Genomic DNA, 20,300 nt, shown 5'->3' with positions numbered 1-20,300 from the left:
ATACTAAATATGTAGAAAATTTTATATTATAGTATTATTTGTCTACGAGTAATAACTGCACAAATTCGAAAAGCAGTACGGATTAAGTGAGCGGTTACATTAAGTAACTGGCTGTAACTCAAAAACCATTTACGGTATCGAATTAAAATTGTTTACGTTATTTTTAAAGGTATTCGTTTTTTTAGTTTCATACCAGGTTTCTCCCTTAACAATTTAACTTGTGTAAAATTGTAGCAGCAAATGTTAAATTTTTAAGTAAAAAATTGAAATAAATAAAAACATAAAATTATAGAATCGTAATATTTTTCATACTTTAGGTTGCATTAGGTACAAATAGGCATCATCGATCGGGTTGAACAAATACAACGTTATTTCTTACTCCTAATATCTTGAAAATTCAAAGAGATTCAATATTATTTTTTTGTACAATTCGCTTACAGTTTAATGCATATTATAAACAGGCTATATCAAATCAGTAAACGAGGTTGCAGTTTTGTTCCACAAATATTTGAAATCATTCTATTTTCACAAATATCTACAAAATATGCACAAAACATATCGTATGTATGTATGTAGGTGTAATTACCACTGAAGTATATTTTTGAATGTTTCTTAGAGTAGTATATATGTATGTATATGTATATTATACATATTTACACTGTTTGGAAGCAGATATTATTTTGTTCTGAGTAGCAAGTTGACAAATTATACGTACCTAAGTAGCAGCAGTGTATACATACCTATATAATTATAATTTATCAACTCTTATTCGACTTTAGATCTGTCATGAGTTAATAAATGGGAACACTATATGCGTATGTAACTTTTGACACGATCGAAAAGTAATTAATCTAGACCGGGTGAAAAATTATTTTTAAAACTAATGAACTTCCTCATTGTGTCTCGTCGCTGAGAATTTCGTTTTCGAAATGTAAACAGTTTTTTGTGAACGATGATGTATCGTCTGCCTGACATGTCCGCATAACTTTTGACACTACAAGTATTTGAAAATGTTTACAGCGAGCTGCTAATACAAAAAGCCTAAATAGCTGTCGCATTTTGTTGGGAACAAAATAACAAAATAATCCGATTGACGCTTGTATCCTGGCAACAATCACTTAACACCTTTCCACGCAGTAGGTAGTTAGATATTTCTATATTCGAATATGTGCGTATTATTAAATGAAAGTATATATGTATGTATATATATAAATGTAATATGAGCATACTGCAAAATGAAATAGGCTAAAATGTAATATTCAGAGTTTTAGCTGGCACAAGAAAAGCCTAGCTACTATTGTGAAACAAGTAAGAGAAACTTTAAAGCGAATCCAAAAAGGTTTTAGCCTAAACTTTTCTGCACAAAATTTGTTTGAAAATCGGCATATATTTTACTACTGTGAAAAACAGCGTGATGTTTCCCTTCATTGGGGGTGTTTTTTACGTGTCGGGTCCCAAACCCAGCGCACAACCCTATGTAGGTGATGTTTCGCCTTCTTACTTTAGCTCACCTTCAAACGGATGTCCTTAGGCTACCCAGAGGATACTTGGTCAAAGACCGGAAGTCGTGAGCTGCTTTGGCCATATGTAAAAGAATCGTTTATGGCCACTCCCAAGTGAATGGCGATCAGAGAACTTTCCTCACTTGCGCGAACTTCCACACATGACCCCATCCTCCTGAGGAAGACCTCCACTCCTTTGGAAGGTCCAGGTGGAGAAGGACCTTTCCTTTTTTTTCAAAATTATTTTATTTATTGTGTCTGCTTTTTCTTAAAGCCTAGTAATAAAAGTTTAAATCTATTTAAAAACTAGACAGACTCAAGCAAGTGATTGAGCTGTTTTGGTGATACGTCGCTCTTTAATACGCAGGCATATCTCTTCTTTTAAGTCGTGTTTGATTGTTTGATCGCAGGAATGTACCAAAGCATTAGCCAAAGGGTTTGGGTGATCTCGGCGTTTAGATATATATTTAATTATGCTGTCTTCTACTTCTTTTTTTACCATAGGAATACTAAGGTCTTTATGGATATCTTCGTTACGCATGTACCATGGTGAACACGTGATTGTTCTAAGCATTTTTGATTGGAACCTTTGTGTTAGATCAATATTAGTTGCGCAGGTCGTACCCCACAGTTGAATGCCATACATCCAAATCGGCTTTATGACCGCATTATATAAAAGCACTTTGTTGTCTAGGCTAAGTTTGGAGTTTTTATTTAAAAGCCAATTTAAATTTGCAGCTCTTATCTTCTTTTTCTTCTTAATTGGCGTAGACACCGCTTACGCGATTATAGGCGAGTTAACAACAGCGCGCCAGTCGTTTCTTCTTTTCGCTACGTGGCGCCAATTGGATATTCCAAGCGAAGTCAGGTCCTTCTCCACTTGGTCCTTCCAACGGAGTGGAGGTCTTCCTCTTCCTCTGCTTCCCCCGGCGGGTACTGCGTCGAATACTTTCAGAGCTGGAGTGTTTTCATCCATCCGGACAACATGACCTAGCCAGCGTAGCCGCTGTCTTTTAATTCGCTGAACTATGTCAATGTCGTCGTATATCTCGTACAGCTCATCGTTCCATCGAATGCGATATTCGCCGTGGCCAATGCGCAAAGGTCCGACCGCAGAATTTTTCTCTCGAAAACTCGTAACGTCGACTCATCGGTTGTTGTCATTGCCCAAGCCTCTGCACCAAACAGTAGGACGGGAATTATGAGCGACTTATAGAGTTTAGCGTTTGTTCGTCGAGAGAGGACTTTACTTTTCAATTGCCTACTCAGTCCGAAGTAGCACCTGTTGGCAAGAGCAATCCTGCGTTGGATTTCCGGGCTGACATTGTTGGTGGTGTTAATGCTGGTTCCTAAATAGACGAAATTATATACAACTTCAAAGTTATGACTGTCAAGAGTGACGTGAGAGCCAAGTCGCGAGTGCGACGACTGTTTGTTTGATGACAGGAGATATTTCGTTTTGCCCTCGTTCACTGCCAGACCCATTTTCTGTGCTTCCTTGTCCAGCCTGGAGAAGCAGAACTAACGGCGCGGGTGTTGAGGCCGATGATATCAATATCATCAGCATACGCCAGCAGCTGTACACTCTTATAGAAGATGGTACCTTCTCTATTTAGTTCTGCAGCTCGAACTATTTTCTCCAGAAGCAGGCTGAAGAAGTCGCACGATAGGGATTCGCCTTGTCTGAAACCTCGTTTGGTATCGAACGGCTCGGAGAGGTCCTTCCCGATCCTGACGGAGCTTTTGGTGTTACTCAACGTCAGTTTACACAGCCGTATTAGTTTTGCGGGGATACCAAATTCAGACATCGCGGCATAAAGGCAGCTCCTTTTCGTGCTGTCGAAAGCAGATTTGAAATCGACGAAGAGGTGGGGTGTGTCGATTCTTCTTTCACGGGTCTTTTTCAAGATTTGGCACATGGTGAATATCTGGTCGGTTGTTGTTTTGCCAGGTCTAAAGCCACACTGATACGGTCCAATCAGTTTGTTGACGGTGGGCTTTAATATTTCACACAATACGCTCGATAGAACCTTATATGCGATGTTGAGGAGGCTAATCCCACGGTAGTTGGCGCAGATTGTGGGGTCTCCTTTTTTATGGATTGGGCATAGCACACTTAAATTCCAATCGTTGGGCATGCTTTCGTCCGACCATATTTTACAAAGAAGCTGATGTATGCTCCTTATCAGTTCTTCGCCGCCGTGTTTGAATAGCTCGGCCGGCAATCCGTCGGCCCCTGCCGCTTTGTTGTTCTTCAGGCGGGCAATTGCTATTCGAACTTCTTCATGGTCGGGCAATGGAGCGTCTGCTCCATCGTCATCGTTGTGCGTTCACTACCATTCAGCAGTCTGGAGAAATATTCCCTCCATAATTTAAGTATGCTCTGGGCATCGGTCATTAGATCACCTTTGGGGGTTCTGCAAGAGTATGCTTCGGTCTTGAAACCTTCTGTAAGCCGCCGCATTTTTTTGTAGAATTTTCGAGCCTTACCCCTGTCGGCCAGCTTATCAAGCTCTTCGTACTCACGCATTTCAGCCTCTTTCTTTTTCTGTCTACAAATGCGTCTCGCTTCCCTTTTCAACTCTCGGTATCTATCCCATCCCGCACGTGTTGTGGTCGATCGTAACGTTGCGAGGTAGGCAGCCTGTTTTCTCTCCGCTGCGACACGGCGCTCCTCGTCGTACCAGCTGTTCTTTTGCACTTTCCGTAAACCAATGGTTTCGGTTGCAGCTGTACGTAAGGAATTTGAAATGCCTTAACCCTCTATCACTCAAAACTCTCAGCGTGGAAGAAGGCGAGTGGGAATTTTGTTATAGAATAATTAGGGTGTAAAGTAATTCAAGAAAACCCAAGTGATTTGCGTGTTTTTTCGAATGACAGGTAGGCAAAAGGTAAAGAGTGCCTCAGGGCACTCATGACAGTTTATGCCAAATATATGATGTGGTATACACGACAGAGTAGTAGATTGGAAAAGAAAGATAAAGCAAAGATGAAAGATAAGCAAACACGAAATATAATCAAAAGAACTAATTTTTATTGTGATAATCCAAAAAACGGTTTTTTGCGTTGGTGCAGCACAAATGAAGATTGCACACTGTGTTTGCGACTTCTTACAGAGTTTACACCATTTTTTTCCGCCTTCTTTGCCAAGCCAAATTGGAAAATGGTCTTGACCATCGTAGCGCACTTCATGTACGGGATGTTTTGACTTTTGGCCAACTCCCGAATTGCTTGGCTCTATATTTCCTACCTTTGACGTTACTGTTTTTTGACAACCAAGGGGTCGTCTTTTTTGATATGTTATCAGTGAAGCAGCTACAGCTTCACGAAATCGCGGTAACTGAAAAAACCGTTCATGTTTGGCTGATTCATGACTTGAGTCAGTTACCTTTTTTGCATAAATCCGTTTATGTGGTAAATACGCATTCGTGATCGCCATGTCAATGAAATGGTAAAACAATCGAGTTATTGCATCGTTTGACTTCGCTCGTATGTGGTACCGGCCCATCAGAGCGTCCATCAAGTCAACACCGCCCATGTGATTATTGTACGCTTTGATTATTTGAGGACAATCAATTTCCAAATATTTCTTCGCCTTTCTGTCGTAGCGAGCTGCTTTCGATGGCTGTTTGTTTGCATCTGTATTGGATCTTTGAAATGGTTGAACGCCGACGTAGTATGTTGATGCCAATCGTACTAATTTATTGTCTTTCCATAAGACTGTGGTTATGTCAACACCATATGCTCTCTTCATATACTCACATGAATAGTCTCGTAGTTCGTCTCTTATGTCTTTTTCATTTGGAAGCTTACAGTTGGGAATTAGAGGAATCCGTAAGGTGCCTAAACTAAATATGCCTCGAGCTCGCAATAATACCAACAACGGCAACGATGTATAAAAATTATCAAAATACAGAATGTGATTCCTGAAGTTTGGTATAGTTTGCGATAAACGAACAACAACGTTCGACGTGGCTCCAAGATCTGGTTGTCCTGGTAAGATCACATTGTCGCCAGCACCATTATAAACCTCGAAGCGATAAGCGAATCCGCTTGTATCGCATAACACGAAAAATTTGATGCCCCACTTGTGTGGTTTGTTTGGCATATATTTTTGGTGCCACACATTTGTTCATCGACGCACAATCGGGCTGTTTTGGGTACGGAATCGAACCGTGTATTTAAAAAATCAGACAACGTTCTAATACGGAACAACGCATCATAACCAGGCTCTCCTTTTTTGGCCCTAGTGTTTTCATCACGAAAAGACAAATATTGTTTTATCGCCATAAACCTTGCTTTAGGCATCGTTTTTGCTATTGGTTGAAACGCATTTGGGTCCCAATAGCTTTCCAAATTGGGATATCGGTAAATGCTCATGTAAACATGAATGCCAATGTATTTGTAAATTTCTTCGCCGGATGTTATGAACTTGGAGTTGATATCGACATTGCGAGCTGTCCAGCTCGATTCTAAAGCAATCTTGTCAACCATTTTCTTAGTGAAGAAATAGCGAAATATCTCCATCGGAGTTCCAAGCTCTTTGATTGAAGATGGTAGGCTTGAGTCACCACGGAAGGCCACCTCATTTACATGCAAACACATCGATCTTTTTCGCCATATAACTTTGGAAAACTCAGCCGAATCTTTGGTTATTGCTTCAATACGTATAGTAAATGGAATTTTAGATTCACAAATAAAATGAACACAGCATCTAGACATATTACCTGTTCCGCTGAAACCTCCAGAGGAAGGCACAATGGACGGACCACTACAATCAAATTCAGGCAAAAGGGAACGGGCACGTTTTGGTGGCTTCAAACGTGGTGTTGAAGTTGATGGCCCTTCTTCTCCTGAAGCTTTTTCAACTTCTTCATTTGGCGAAGTTGAGGGAAGATCTTCCTTGATTGCACTCAAGCTCAACGAAAACTTGTCCGCTTTATTCAAAAAAGGAGATTCGTCTTCATCGATTTGGTGAACTACCTCCGATATGTACCGTTCATCTTCGGGGCTTATTTCATTAGGTTCGAAATCCGGGTCATTCATATCGTCATCGCTATTAAAATCAGCTTCTTCGTCTGTTTCAACCGATTCCATAAATTCACAAATTTGCTCATCGGTCATTTCGCTCAGTTTGACCTTTTTACGGTTTCGAAAATCCATTTTCAGCTATAAAACAAGGGCAGGCACCGCAAAAAAAACATAATAAAAACAATAAAAAGAAAACACAAATTTTCATGTAAACTGTCATAAGTGCCCTGAGGCACTCTTCCATTTTGTTTTCTCACCCGACACTTTATTTCATTTTTCACTTTCACTAGTATGTAAAAGGTAAAAAGAACTACTTACATTTGCAACAATAAAATTTTGAATAGAATCCGATAACAATATATATGAATGTATATATATTTTTGTTTTGAAATTTTTTTTTGTGAAGTTAATTTTAGCTTTGCACACTAGTAAAACTCATACGAAACGTAACGGTAAATTTAAACGCAGCGTGACAACCTGTCAAAAATAAACTACACTCACAATTGAAGTGTTTCCAACAAGCTTGTTTTTAAGCTATATGCAATTTTTTATTTATTTATTATTTATTTTGAATTTCGTGATGCATGCCTGAGGGCGCTCTTAACCGACAGAGGGTTAAAGCTCTTATCTTCATACATGTTATTTTACTAGAAATGTGCTTTCTCCACGTGAGCCCTCTATCTAGGTGAATACCAAGATATGTTACTTCATTCGCTTGGGGTACTAAAATATAGTTTATTTTTACTGCCGGGCACATCTTTGGTCTTATCGAAAATGTAATATGCTTACACTTCTGTTCATTCACATTTATACGCCAGTTCGCTAGCCACTCTTCGACAGAACTTAAATGCTTCGCTAATATTCGTGATGCTAAAATGTGGCATTTGTTACGGCTCACTATAGCTGTGTCATCCGCAAAAGTTGAAGTTAATACATTATTAGCTGTTGGAAGATCTGCTGTATATATGATGTATAGTGTTGGGCCTAAAACACTGCCCTGGGGTACACCAGCCCTTATCTGTCGTTCATCAGATATGAAATCTCCCACTTTTACCATAAATTTTCTATTTTTTAAGTAAGACTCCAAGGTTTTATATAATTCTAAAGGTAGAATTTTTTTAATCTTATATAAAAGACCTTCGTGCCACACCTTATCGAACGCCTGGGCTACATCTAGAAATATTGCTGAACAGTACTCCCAGTGCTCAAATGCTTTCCTTATCTCGTTAGTAATTCTATTTACTTGCTCTATTGTGCCATGTTTCGCACGAAATCCGAATTGATGCATTGGTATTGTGTTATTTACGTGGAGGAAAGGAGACATCTTTGATAGTAATACTTTTTCAAATACTTTTTAAAGACAGGGTAGAAGACTGATTGCTCTGTATGAAGACGGCTGTGTTAAGTCTTTCCCAGGTTTATCTATCAAGATAATCTGCGACTTTTTCCATGAAATTGGATAGTATCCGAAACTTAAAATTGCATTGAAGAGCAAAGAGAGCACCTCTACAGAAATAATTGGTAACTCAATAAGCATTTTTGGGAAAATTTTATCATGTCCCGGCGACTTTTTTGGATTAAGTTCTTTCATGATACCAATGATTTCAGAAGGTGTAGTCATAAGAGACTCGAGCGACTCTTTAGCTGTGGGTAAGATTGACAGCTTAAAGTTGTTCTTTGGCAAATTGGGTTGAAATACCTTTTCTAGGTGATTTGCAAAGCAATTAGCCTTTTCCTCGTCACTTCGAGCCCAATTTCCACCCAAGTCTCGTATAGGCATGTTGGAGTCAGTTGGTGGCTTCATGGACTTTTGGGCTTTCCAAAGGGAATTTTGCTTGTTTGAGTTTTGACAGAGCTTCTTTATATACATTTCGGTATTGAATTTTTCCTCACGTTTAAGCGCTTTTTTTTAATTTACGTACAGCAGATTTTAATTGAAGCTGAGTGGAAGGGGAACGATTTATCTGCCATTCACGTCTTGCACGCCTTTTTTCATTTACAAGCATTTCTATTTCTCTATTAGAGATTTTTCTGAAACCAAGCGGCTTATAGCTTTTGTTTGGTGTTGCTAAAACAGCTGCGCTGGTTATTATATCATTGACTTCTCTTATACTTTCATCAATATCTCTTCCTGCATTTATTTTGTACTCAATATTAATGTGGCTGCTGACGTATTTTTTATATTTTAGCCAATTCGTTTTATAAGAAGACCCACTTTTGGATTAACGAATATGGGTTGTTCACATAACTTTATTAGTATCTACAGGAGAGTGATCAGAAGATAGATCAGTACATGTATCAACTGTTATGTGTGATTTATCAATATTTTTGATTACAGCAAAATCAATTAAACCTGGTATTTTCTTACGATCACTAGGCCAATATGTCGGCTTACCAGGAGATATTATTTCAAGGTTATTGTGCCTATTTATAACAGTTTGATACAGCTGTCGTCCTTTCGGATTAATAAGACGTACGTGTGTTTTTGCGTTGTAATCTCCACCTGCTAGAAATCTTTGACCAAGTGTTCCAAAAAAAGTCTTTAAATTCGATTTCTGTAATTTTAAAACGAGGTGGACAGTATATAGCCGTAAGGTTTAAGTCACAACCCCGATTTTTTTAGTGATATTGTTGTAGCTTGTAACTGTGGTGTAGCATGAAATTCTAGAGCATAGTGGTTTAAACGATTTCTAATCAACACTGCCGTGCCACCATGCGCTTTACCATCTGGATGATTTGCAACATATGTATAGTCTAAATCCCTGTATATTGAAATTATTTTTATTTGTTAGATGAGTTTCTGAAATAAGCATTACATCTATATTCTTTTCAGACAGAAATCTGATAATCTCTAATTTATGTTGGTTAAGACCGTTAGCATTCCATATACAGATATTTAGTAAGCTCATTTTTTACTTAATAAATTTTGCAGCATTTGATTTTGTGATTTTATTAAATCTTGGATCATGTTTTGCATAATAGACATAAATTGTGTCATGCACTGTGTAAGATTTATAACCATAGTTTCAATACCTCCATTTGGAGGATTTTACGGCAGTTGCATTTGCACAGTGTTGCCTTTCACCACATTTGCATAGCTTCCTTGCATATTATTATTGTTAGAAGTAATAGGATTTGAACTTTTTTCTGAGGTTGCGATAATTACATTACGGGGTGTTTGTAACATTTGGGTACGACGTGCTTGAATGCCCTGTGACAACTTCGATTACAAATCTTTATATACAGGGCAACCTCTGTAGTTAGCAGTGTGATTTCCTCCGCAATTGCTGCATTTTTTTATTTAATTCTTCTTTCTTAAGGGTGCACATATACCTCACAAACACTGCGTAGAGTGCAGTACGATTTAGTATGCCCATTTTCTTGGCAGTTAGTACATTGTACCGGACCGTTTCTTTTATGTGGTTCTTCCACAGTTACTCTACGATGCAGCAAATATTTCAAATTATATATTGGATGGGTCTCATTTTTTTAAGTTGATTCGAATTCGGCAACAATTCAATTTTAAACATTGGCTGTGGTACTTTGTTTCTATTAAATATATTTACAACTGTTTTATTTCCAAAACAACATTCTTCCAGTGCTTCTATGACTTCACTAGAGTCTACGGCGGACTCTATACCCTTGATTACAACAACTAGGTCCTTAGAGCTCTTCAGTTGATACGAATAATAACTCTTGTTTTTAATTGACAAAAATTTAACTATGTCCATAAAACTTTTTTCAGTGTAGGACTGAATTTTTGTGTCATCTTTATTGCCTTTTTTCAAAGGCACTATATGGAAATTGTTAGTACCTACAATTTTACTTAATCCAGCAACGAGAGCATTACTGCTACGCTCTCGCAAATACATTGGAGGGGGTTTGGCATTAACGACTGTGGTGGTAACCTTCGTCTGAACTCTTGCTTAGTAAGGCAAATCTGTTGCCATTTAAAACTCCCGTTTTATTCATATTTGGTGTGCCGACTTGAATTTTTTTAGGATTGACCGCTGCCTTTGAAGGACTTAATTTCCTTTTTATATTAACGTAGCGATCTGTATGATAGACTGGCCTTTTTTTAATAGTACATTCTCACCTTGCGTTGTGTTATTCTTGGCTGCCTGCGTGCTTGCTGGTACCTGCTTAGTTGCTGGTGTGGTCACTTTTGTTGATGGCCGTTGTTGATTGCCGTTCTCTGCTGCTTTTGTATTTTGTACGCTCTGCTTATGGTGCTGCTCAGTTGTTCTCTTCGATGACACATCATTCTCACCGTTGCCTTGTTTGTTGTTATGAGCTGTATTCGCAGGCTCGATAAAGCTGAAGTAGGCATTCAGAGAATGCAAAATACCTCACATAAAAACAAACTGCAAAAAACATGTTCTCATTAAGTGCTAGGACAAGTTGTAACCAATACTAGTGGGCCACAACAAAAACAAAAGGTCAACAGCTAACATTTAAACGTATGTTATAATTGTTACGATTTCATTTAATAAAATATATCCGTCTTTTTAATTTTAAAAAGTGAGTTAGACAAAATGGGCAGGAATGGGATTTAAAATCGTGACTTATGCAGGAGAAATTTTCGTTTAGTTGTACACAATTTTAACAAGAAAGGTCTAAACTGCCTATATAAGCGAGGAGAGTTACTAAAATTAACTTCAGGCAAATGAAAAGAACAGCAAATTGTTCCATTCAGGATTTTTGCTAAGAATACTACCCAAGCATTTCTCTACAACTACTAAGTGTAAACGAGCAGTACTAGAATTAAGACTCGGAAATGAAAACGAAAATTAAAAACTGTCTTAGAACGGACTCTAACTAGTCAGAATAGATTTTTTAACTAAAACTCCATACCACACAGCCATATTCCAATCAAGCTTAACCAAAGTTGTAAAAACAGTTTAAGTACTATACGGATCTCTCAATCCTTTAGGCCAGGGTTTAATAAAGATAAAAGCACCTTTTTTGTTCAAAACTATAGCAATTAATATGAGTACTAAAATTATGCTCAGGGTCTATAGTAACTTCCATATCAACAAATTTTAAAACTTGCTTTAGTCTATAGTTTTTATTGCATAAGCGAGGAGTGTACATTAGAGCGGGTTGATTTTTTGTTCTCTAAAATCGTGTATGTGTAAAATGTTTTACGGATTTTTCTGAACAAATTTGCCAAGAGAATATAGTTTCAAGCCAGCGATTTATTTTTGGTGAAATTAAATTTTTCGAGATTAAAAAATTTGTTCGACTGATTTTAGGTTATGGAATAAAATTTAATACGTAGGTTCATTTTATTGATCATTTGTTGAAATTGGCCAGATCGTACAACTATATCCCAGTTGAACGCGATAAACAAAAGCGTAGTCCGGTTGACGCAACCTCGTCAGAAAGGCGATTTAGCAAAATTCTGCAGCCTTGAAATCTAGAAGCCGATTTCAGAGGAAAATATGCTGCTGGATGAGGCACCCACTCATTCCGGCACCGACAACTGCTATTGCTACTATCTGCGCGGTTGCCATTGCTACTGATAAGTCTGATATCGAAGGGCTGAAGGTGCAATATAGTAACAAAGATGAGGACAGCGGCGTTGAGAACCTGTCCTTCATTGAATACATCCTGTGAACACCAATGTTCTTATAGAAGTTGCCCAGGTTGCTACACCACGCAACGAAATTGATTTCTTTTGCATTTCAGAGTTTCTGGCGCAGAACCTGGTCGCGATGTAGGTGAAGGACAAGGAATTCACGCCTCAGCCTTTTTCCCACGAAAGACAGCTACACCAAAACCCGCCAATCGATTCCACAATTAATAGGGTACTGTAGGAAAAATAAGTACCCTCTTATACTATGGTGCGATGCCAACGCGTACCATATGGAATGGGATCTTTTCGTATTAGGGTGAGTCTCTTCTTGAGTTTATTATTAGTAACAATTTTAGTATTAATTATGTGGGGGGCGATCACAAAACTCTAGGCAGAGGTAAGACTGTCACAGCATAAGCCATAAAAGATCTAATGGTAGTGAAGATCTGATTTAGTAATTTTCAACATAACCGTTATATGAGATGTGTGTGAAATTTATATTAAAAATATTACTTTTTAAAAAATTTTCATTTACATCTGAGTTCGCTTGTATCAAATTCTGGTTTAATATCTTAATTTTGAGCTTAGTTATAGCACTTTATAAGTTTTCGCCTAATGTATATTGTGGGCGTGACAATATCTTAAATATGCCTATCAGCAATACGAACCTCGCTTGGATGCAAGGAAAATGTGTATGATGTTCCATCGAGATATCTCAAGATTTGCTGAATCATTTTATTTTTGAAATGACCTTCTACTTCAAGGACAAGTAATTTCAGCTGTCATATCATACTACATGAATGGAAATGTTTCCATATGTATGTACATTATTTTTATTAAATGTGGATACCATACCAATATTAAGTTCAGATATTTTAAAGCATCCTTTGTGCGACAAAGTACAATATAAATAATTTTTGTAGCAATGATTTGAATGCGTAATACTTGTAGTTTTTGGGTCAATATATGGTGTGCAAATAAAAAAACAAATATACAGTTATATTAATATAATTATGGATAAACAATTTTAATTAAATTCAAGTCAAGTTGCCAAAAATATTTAATTTTTCTTGAAGTACTTCTTCATTGTGTTCAATGTTCATAAGATATGACGCTAAAAATGATTTAATTTCTGCTGAATGATGAACATAAAACTGGGCAAAAGCTTTACTTAATGTTGTGCCCATTAGACATTTTATTTCTTCAACAAGACCATCAACTATGTGGAGGGTTTTACCTTCATTATAAAATATACAGATACAAAAAATGTACTAAAAATAGAAAACTGCACCATGCATACCTTGTGGTAGCCAATTATAATCTTTGAAACAACAACAACTGCTTGCATTTTGTAAAATACATATTTGAAAAAATGATTCCAGCTCTGTTTCACATTTCTTTATCAAAGAAACTTCTTTGACAAAAAGTTTATGCATTTCGCAAATATCCCTTTCACAATTATTTATGACAGTTGTATCATCCGATTGTATGGCATATCGTTTTAAGTAATCGATGCTTTTTTCATGAAACTGCCTGAATTTGCATTTTTCGGCATTTAAATCTGCAATGCATTGTCGTGCATTACTAACAATTTCTTCACCGTGTTTCTTAAGTGCTTCGATTTTCTTTGAAAAACATTCGTTTACATCGTGCATCGTGGTAATTTTCCGAGTTAAAAGTATAATTTTCTCAGATTCTTCACATTTCTTTTTGTTTTCTCCCGGAAACCCAAAATTTATTTTATCCACACACTCTTTAAATTCATCTTGAAGATTATGTAATTCCGTTTTTATGCGTCTCAAATCATTGTCGTGGCAGATAAGTATACTCAAAATTTCATGGATGCAATTTCTATGAGGATTAGATAAATTGTCCCTAAATGCTGTAAGCATTTTTGATTTATTTTATAAAAGTATTGATATTAACGTATTGTATTGAAATAAGAATGTATATATACATATGTCTCTATGTACGTGAAAGAAAACAAAGAACCTACTTATTATTATTACTACTGAGGATTAGGTAAATTTTCCCTAAATTCTGTAAGCATTTTTAATTTATTTTATTTAACAGTAGATAACAGAGACCAAAAATAAAATTTTTTAAAAGTAATTCCATACATAATATAAAATCAGCCGTCTTCTTTTGTATTGTTTTTATTTTATGATATATGCATATTATGCTATTATAATATATGTAATACATCCATACATACTGGTGGCTTTAGATCTCCCATTCAGACCGTGTATGATCTGAATGTTTAAAATGTACAAGTAAACATCGCTAACGGAGATCTCTATGCGTGCATGAATATTAATTTTGTTCACAGATCGATGCAATAAAAAACTTTATCATCAATCAGGTAATTGCAAAATATAAATATGTTTTGAATATTTGAATACGTTCAAGGGAAAGCTGCCTTAAAATGAAATAATTTTCTTCGGTGTTAGGATTGGTAGACTACTATAAATTATTTTTTTAATCGATTAGTCAATTGATTATACATTTAATTCTAGTTGATTTAATTGCAATTTAAAGGAACTTGTTTTAATCACCAAACATCATTAATTTCAAACTGATAAAACTTTTATAATCTTTCTTATTCCCACATGCAATAAATTCAGTCCGTGCAGCGTTACTTTAACAACTGTAGCTACAACAAAATTAAAATATATGTACTCAGGAAAAATAATGCTTTAAAATAGTTAAATCCTTCTCAGCAAGAAAAAAATGTATAATAAAGTAAAAATTTTATTTAACAGTCGTAATTGTTATTATACTATAATTATATAAGTGATTTCTCGTACACATTAAGAACCCTTAGCATGGATACTCTGTTTACTGAGTCCTATATAAACACTTATTAAAAGACTTTAATATGAGCAACAATTTGGCCAGGTAAAAGAACTGGTAGAGATTTACACTATTTGCGGGCATTTCATACAAAAACGGAAATGAAACAAGTAAGGAGGGCTAAGTTCGAGTGCAACCGAACATTTTATACTCTTGATTTAAGGGGTAAAACTAATCATATAGAGTAAAGTCAGCCGGATGTTCGAAAATCCTGATAATACTTGTAGTAGCCCCCATAGCTAGGCCAAGTTTTCGCCAAATTTATCTATTTTAGGCACAAAGATACACTGTTATGAATAAATCAGGTTCTCTTATTTTGATTGGGATAAATCACATAATGGCCGATATACAAGTTAGTATACGGTACAACGTCACCCCGTAGTTCGAAAATCTTTATCAGGGGTGTTGTGGAATCTGATAGTTGTCGGAATCCGAATTGAAACCGATCAAAAAAGCAGTAGGTGTCATGAATTCAGACATTATTGGTCTGATATTCGAAACAGAATTTTTATCGGTTTTGGGTGTCACGGAAACCAATTTTATCGGTTTTGCTGTCAGAAACAAAGCAAGAAGATATTCGCACACAGATGTGAAATGTAAGTTTCTTAACTTCATGTTATTTTATTGTTACGAATTAATTTATCTTTATTTCTATAGGAGAAAATATAAGAATAAAACACGAAATGTCTTAATTATTGAGTTTTGAAAAAAAAAATGCGGATATTTAAGGAGAAGAGGGTGAAAAAATTAATTTTTTTTTTGGAGGGAAAGAAATAATTGATTAAAGCGAAATTTTTAGGGTTTATAGTTATATATTTAACAGGTTCCCTGTCCAATGTATCACATGTGATACAAAATTATTTTCTTGTACCATGTGTACAGCGTCCATGTATCATATGTATATGAACAAATTTTTTGGTTGATTTGAAATAAGTTTAATAAAAGACGCAGATGAAGAAATTGAAATTTTATTGCGTGGACTTACTGAGCATAATGTGTTGTTTGTAAAAAAAGAAAAAAAACAGGGTGATTTTTTTTTTAGATTTTTATTAATTTTTATTTTTTTTTATGAATTCATGTTTATGCCTATTATGATAGTAAAAATAGTGGAAATAAAGGACGCAAATAAATTAAAAAATTGCAATTGAAGCAAAAAAATTAACAAAGTCATTTACTGGTTTTTCTCTCATGTTTAGAGTGATACTCATTGTAGCATGGTAAACAGTAACCTCTTCCGCATTCGAGGCACTCTGTATTTATCTGTCTAGCCTTTGTAGGATTTCCTTCCTCTTTGCTTTTGGCATAGCAACTCACACAGCGACGTCGGATAAGCTTAGCATTTCTGCGAGGTATTTCAGTGAGGCTATGTTTAGTAGATGGTGGGAAGTTTAATGGCTTCGATTTTTGTTTTTTGCCTGCTACTTCTCCAAGCCAGTGACGAATCATAACCTCTTGTATTTCCAGAATAGTAACGTTTGAACCAGTTACCCCATTGAAAATAACTCTGGAGTTAACGAGTGATGCTTGAAGAAGCAAATCTATTGCAATTTTCTTATACCATGTTAGACTTTTCGCAAGTGGTGAGTAATAGCTACTCATCTGATCTGCGACGTCAATCCTATTTTTAGTGTTATTATAATCAATAACCACATTGGGTTTTAACGAATTTCCTCTCCATGAAGAAGTATTAGTCATTCCATCGTCATGGCACGTTGATATCATCAATACACCGCGCTTATCATGCCACTTCAAAACAGTTGCAAAGCTATCCATCTGCCTTGCCACAACATCTCCACGTTAAAGCCTTTGCTTGGTGACTGCTTCAGGAAGACCCCTTTTATTTTTGCGCAAAGTCCCACATAGATCCGTTTTTCTATCTTTGAGATATTTTGCAAGACCTATTCTGGTATAGTAGTTATCTGCCACAATCAGTCTGCCCTCATTTAAAAGTGGGTAGCATAGCTGCACCACAACAGTTCCAGGTAAGACCATGTGTATGAATTAGTGGAACACATTTTATAAATTTTTATTCCATATTTATGGGATTTTGAGAGATTACAGTAGACGCTCAGAAATTAGAACTCTCAGAAATTAGAACATCCAGAAATTAGAACCAGAGTTTTTAATGCATTGGACGCCCTGAAATTAGAACTTGAAGTTCTAATTTCTGAGCATTTTTTTTTTTATTTTAAACACAACCATTTTTTTGTTTGCATTGACCGCTCTGAAATTAGAACTTGAGGTTCTAATTTCTGAGAGCTTTTTTTTCATTTTTAACACAAGGGAATTCCCATTCTTGATTTTTATTTTACTGAACAAATGTAAAATAGAAAGGGGAATCCCAAGTTATATTTTAGTTTTTGTTTTGCCTTATTTTCCTAATTTCTGAGAATTTTTTTTCATTTTTAACACAGGGGAATTCCCATTCTTGGTGAAAGGAAGTGTACATTGACAGCAACAATATTAAAGGAAAAAGCTAAACAAATTTTTGGTGAAGAATAAAAATGCATTCCGAGCAAGCGATGGATGGTTTACTAAATTTAAAAAGCGACACGGCATTCGTTTTTTAAAAATTGGTGGCGAGATTCTTTCTAGTGATATTGCCTCCATCACTCCATTTATTCACAGATTCCGTGCAAAAGTCACTGAGATGGGGTTAATAGAGTCGCAATTATATAATGTGGACGGAACCGGATTATTTTATCGTTGCCTACCAGATAAAACATATGTCTCTGCTTGTGAAAAAAGTGCGCCTGGATACAAAATTCAAAAAGAACGAATTTCAATTTTACTTGGTTCAAATGCTGATGGGTCTCACAAATTAGTGCCCTTAGTTATTGGAAAAGCTAAAAATCCCAGGAGCTTCAAAGGTTTTAAAAATCCACTTCATTACAACTTTTCCAAAAATGCTTGGATGACGTCTCGGATCTTTCACGATTGGTTTCACAAGATATTTATTAATGAAGTAAGAGGAAATAATTTTGCTTTTAATTTCATTAATTTTAAAATATTTTTTTGTTTACAGGTCATCCAGTTTTCTCAAAAAAATAACTTGCCTCCGAAGGCTCTTTTGCTTATCGATAACTGCTCCGCGCATGCACCGATTGAGCATCTTCAAAGCAAAGATGGCAACATAGTTGCATATTTCTTGCCGCCAAATGTGACAGCAGCTGTGCAACCAATGGATCAAAATCCCATAAAGTTAACAAAACTTGTTTACAGAAGTAAATTACTTGCTGAAATAATAGCTGAAGGTGGTGCACTGAATAGTCTGTTGAAATCCCATTCCATCCGAAAGGCAATAATATTTCTGAAACAAGCTTGGGATGAGATAACTCCAAAAGTGATGAGGAATTCTTGGTCAAAGTTGCTAAATTGGGACTCTGACCAATACGACAGCGATGATGATGTGCCACTAGCAGAGTTGCTTAACAAAAATGAGAACTGCAATGAATCTCTCCAAGTAAATCAAACTCTTTTAGCAGAAATTGATCCAAACAGTTTCATGTGTATTGCTGACATCGAGAAATGGAATGAAGATGAGTTTGAAGACCGAACTGGTGATGACCTAAGTAGCGATGATGAGTTTTCTGATAGCAGTGAAGACGATGTTGTTGATGACACATCAGTTATCTCAAATGTTATAGCTATTGAAAGCGTTAACAATTTAATAAATTGGTGCAACAAGAGTGAATTGTCTTCCAGTAAGCACATGACCAATCTATTGGCCCTCCGTAACGATATTGTCATATCGGATTTAAAGAAACCAAAAAAACTAACAAATATTACTGATTATATGTCAAACAAAAATTAATTTTGAACTGGCCCTTATATAGTTTTTAATTAATTTCTGAAATTTTTAGTTGTTTTTTTTTTTAATAATTGTTATGTAATGAACTGAATTGTTATGTTTAAAAAAAAAATAAGAAAAGAAATAAAAAAAAATGTTTTTATATAGTTTTTGGAAGTGGCTTAACTCTTAGTTTTATTATTCACGTTAAAGAAAAACCGTCCAGAAATTAGAACATTTCGGAAATTAGAACTACCCCAAAAACAAAGTGGTTCTAATTTCCGAGCGTCTACTGTATATGTTTTTATGGCCAAACGAAATTGATGGTTGATTTGCGATTCATCTACTACTATTGTATCCAGCATTTGAAAAACTACGCTACTCTCGTAGCATTTCATTTTACTCTTGCTACCGCTCTCACTTTGTCGGGAGCCACAGCGTAGCCTTAGTATAACAATGTAAAGTATGTGCTCTACTCTGCTCCGAGTTTTGTTAGGTAAAAAACTATAGCTGGAGCGGGAGCAAAAAATGAAATTCTGCGCTATGCTCTGGCGTAGCGGTAGCAAAAAATTGGGAGCGGTAGCACAGCAGAGCAAATGAAAATTTTCATGTGCTACAGCTCCCGAATGTGTTTGTTGTTTTTTTTTTCTTTTTTTGCTATTTTCTGGCATTTACAAGTATGGTACAAGTTGGTATATAAAAGAAAGTCGTTTATAACTCAAGAACGGCTGAACCGATTTGGCTTAAAATTGGTGGGGAGGTAGTTTAGAAGCAGGGTAAGGACATAGGATACATTTTATCTCTTTATACTAAATTTCAATACAGCTCATAAATACAAAAATTATATTTCAAATCATAAGCATTTGTTCAAAATTTATGTAAGAATCATTTGAAAATTTTAGTAATTCAAAAATAGAAAGAAATAAGTAAAAATTTTCATTTCCAAACATGCTTAGTATATGGGTTATACTGATTTTGCTTCTTAACCAGGTAGTTTTTTTTAAGACGAGCCCGTCCGATATATTTAATATCACAACAAAAAATGGCATTGGAATTTTCATCGTCAAGGCACTGCGGATACTTTGCTAGATTATTGGTCAAGGACGCAAATGCATTCATAACAAACCAAACGCGATATCTAACATAAAGATATAACGGAATAATTGGAGTGTTGATAAAAAGGTTTATTATAATTTTAGATATACAGAAATCTTTTCGATTCTTTGCAATATACATTGAAGTATGTATATGAGTACAATTTCAAACTGATTCTTCCTAAAAAATTATAAAATTACTAAATATTGGGAATGGTAGAATAGAACTGCAAATACGCAGTGCAATGGATTAAAACTGGTACTGGTAATCAGTAGATGAATATTAACCACGTGTATTCCAAAAGATAAAGGCGAGGTGTCTAAACCTGATTTTTCCACGAAATTCGCATTTTTTTGTATAACTGAGAAGAGCCAAAAATACCTCTGATCTGTAGGAATTTAAAGATAAAAAACCAATATTGTAGTGTATTTTCTATGGAAAATTTTTACAT

The 20,300-nt window shown here is 35.8% G+C and overlaps 3 protein-coding genes across 4 annotated transcripts in view; 1 reads left to right on the top strand and 2 right to left on the bottom strand.

Moving 5' to 3' along the window:
- The window catches only part of LOC126763896 (piggyBac transposable element-derived protein 3-like), a 68,964-nt gene extending 58,341 nt beyond the window's left edge, over nucleotides 1-10,623 (bottom strand). The window contains exon 1 of one of the 2 annotated variants that reach the window (XM_050481660.1): nucleotides 716-10,623. In XM_050481660.1, the coding sequence (XP_050337617.1) occupies nucleotides 5,505-6,665 (1,161 nt within the window). In that variant the 5' untranslated portion in view covers nucleotides 6,666-10,623 and the 3' untranslated portion in view covers nucleotides 716-5,504. The remainder of the gene's footprint in view (nucleotides 1-715) is intronic. The other variant, XM_050481659.1, reaches the window with a different exon arrangement.
- A 2,480-nt stretch (nucleotides 10,624-13,103) lies between these two features.
- On the bottom strand, nucleotides 13,104-17,520 carry LOC126763922 (uncharacterized). The gene is made up of 2 exons (XM_050481692.1): nucleotides 13,412-17,520; nucleotides 13,104-13,348 (listed from the first exon to the last, which is right to left on the bottom strand). Exons 1-2 carry the CDS (start codon nucleotides 14,001-14,003, stop codon nucleotides 13,149-13,151), a joined length of 792 nt encoding a protein of 263 aa, XP_050337649.1. The 5' UTR covers nucleotides 14,004-17,520; the 3' UTR covers nucleotides 13,104-13,148.
- Nucleotides 17,432-18,785, top strand: LOC126764400 (jerky protein homolog-like; the record flags this gene model as incomplete). The annotated part of the gene is made up of 2 exons (XM_050482095.1): nucleotides 17,432-17,929; nucleotides 17,990-18,785. Coding segments are annotated over 2 exons (1,287 nt in total), but the record flags the coding sequence as incomplete, so codon positions are not given.
- Nucleotides 18,786-20,300: the final 1,515 nt, after the last annotated feature.

The sequence above is a fragment of the Bactrocera neohumeralis genome, unplaced genomic scaffold, assembly GCF_024586455.1.
Source record: "Bactrocera neohumeralis isolate Rockhampton unplaced genomic scaffold, APGP_CSIRO_Bneo_wtdbg2-racon-allhic-juicebox.fasta_v2 cluster09, whole genome shotgun sequence".
Classification (NCBI taxonomy): Eukaryota; Metazoa; Arthropoda; class Insecta; order Diptera; family Tephritidae; genus Bactrocera; species Bactrocera neohumeralis.
This window is presented reverse-complemented; position numbering and strand designations above follow the sequence as displayed.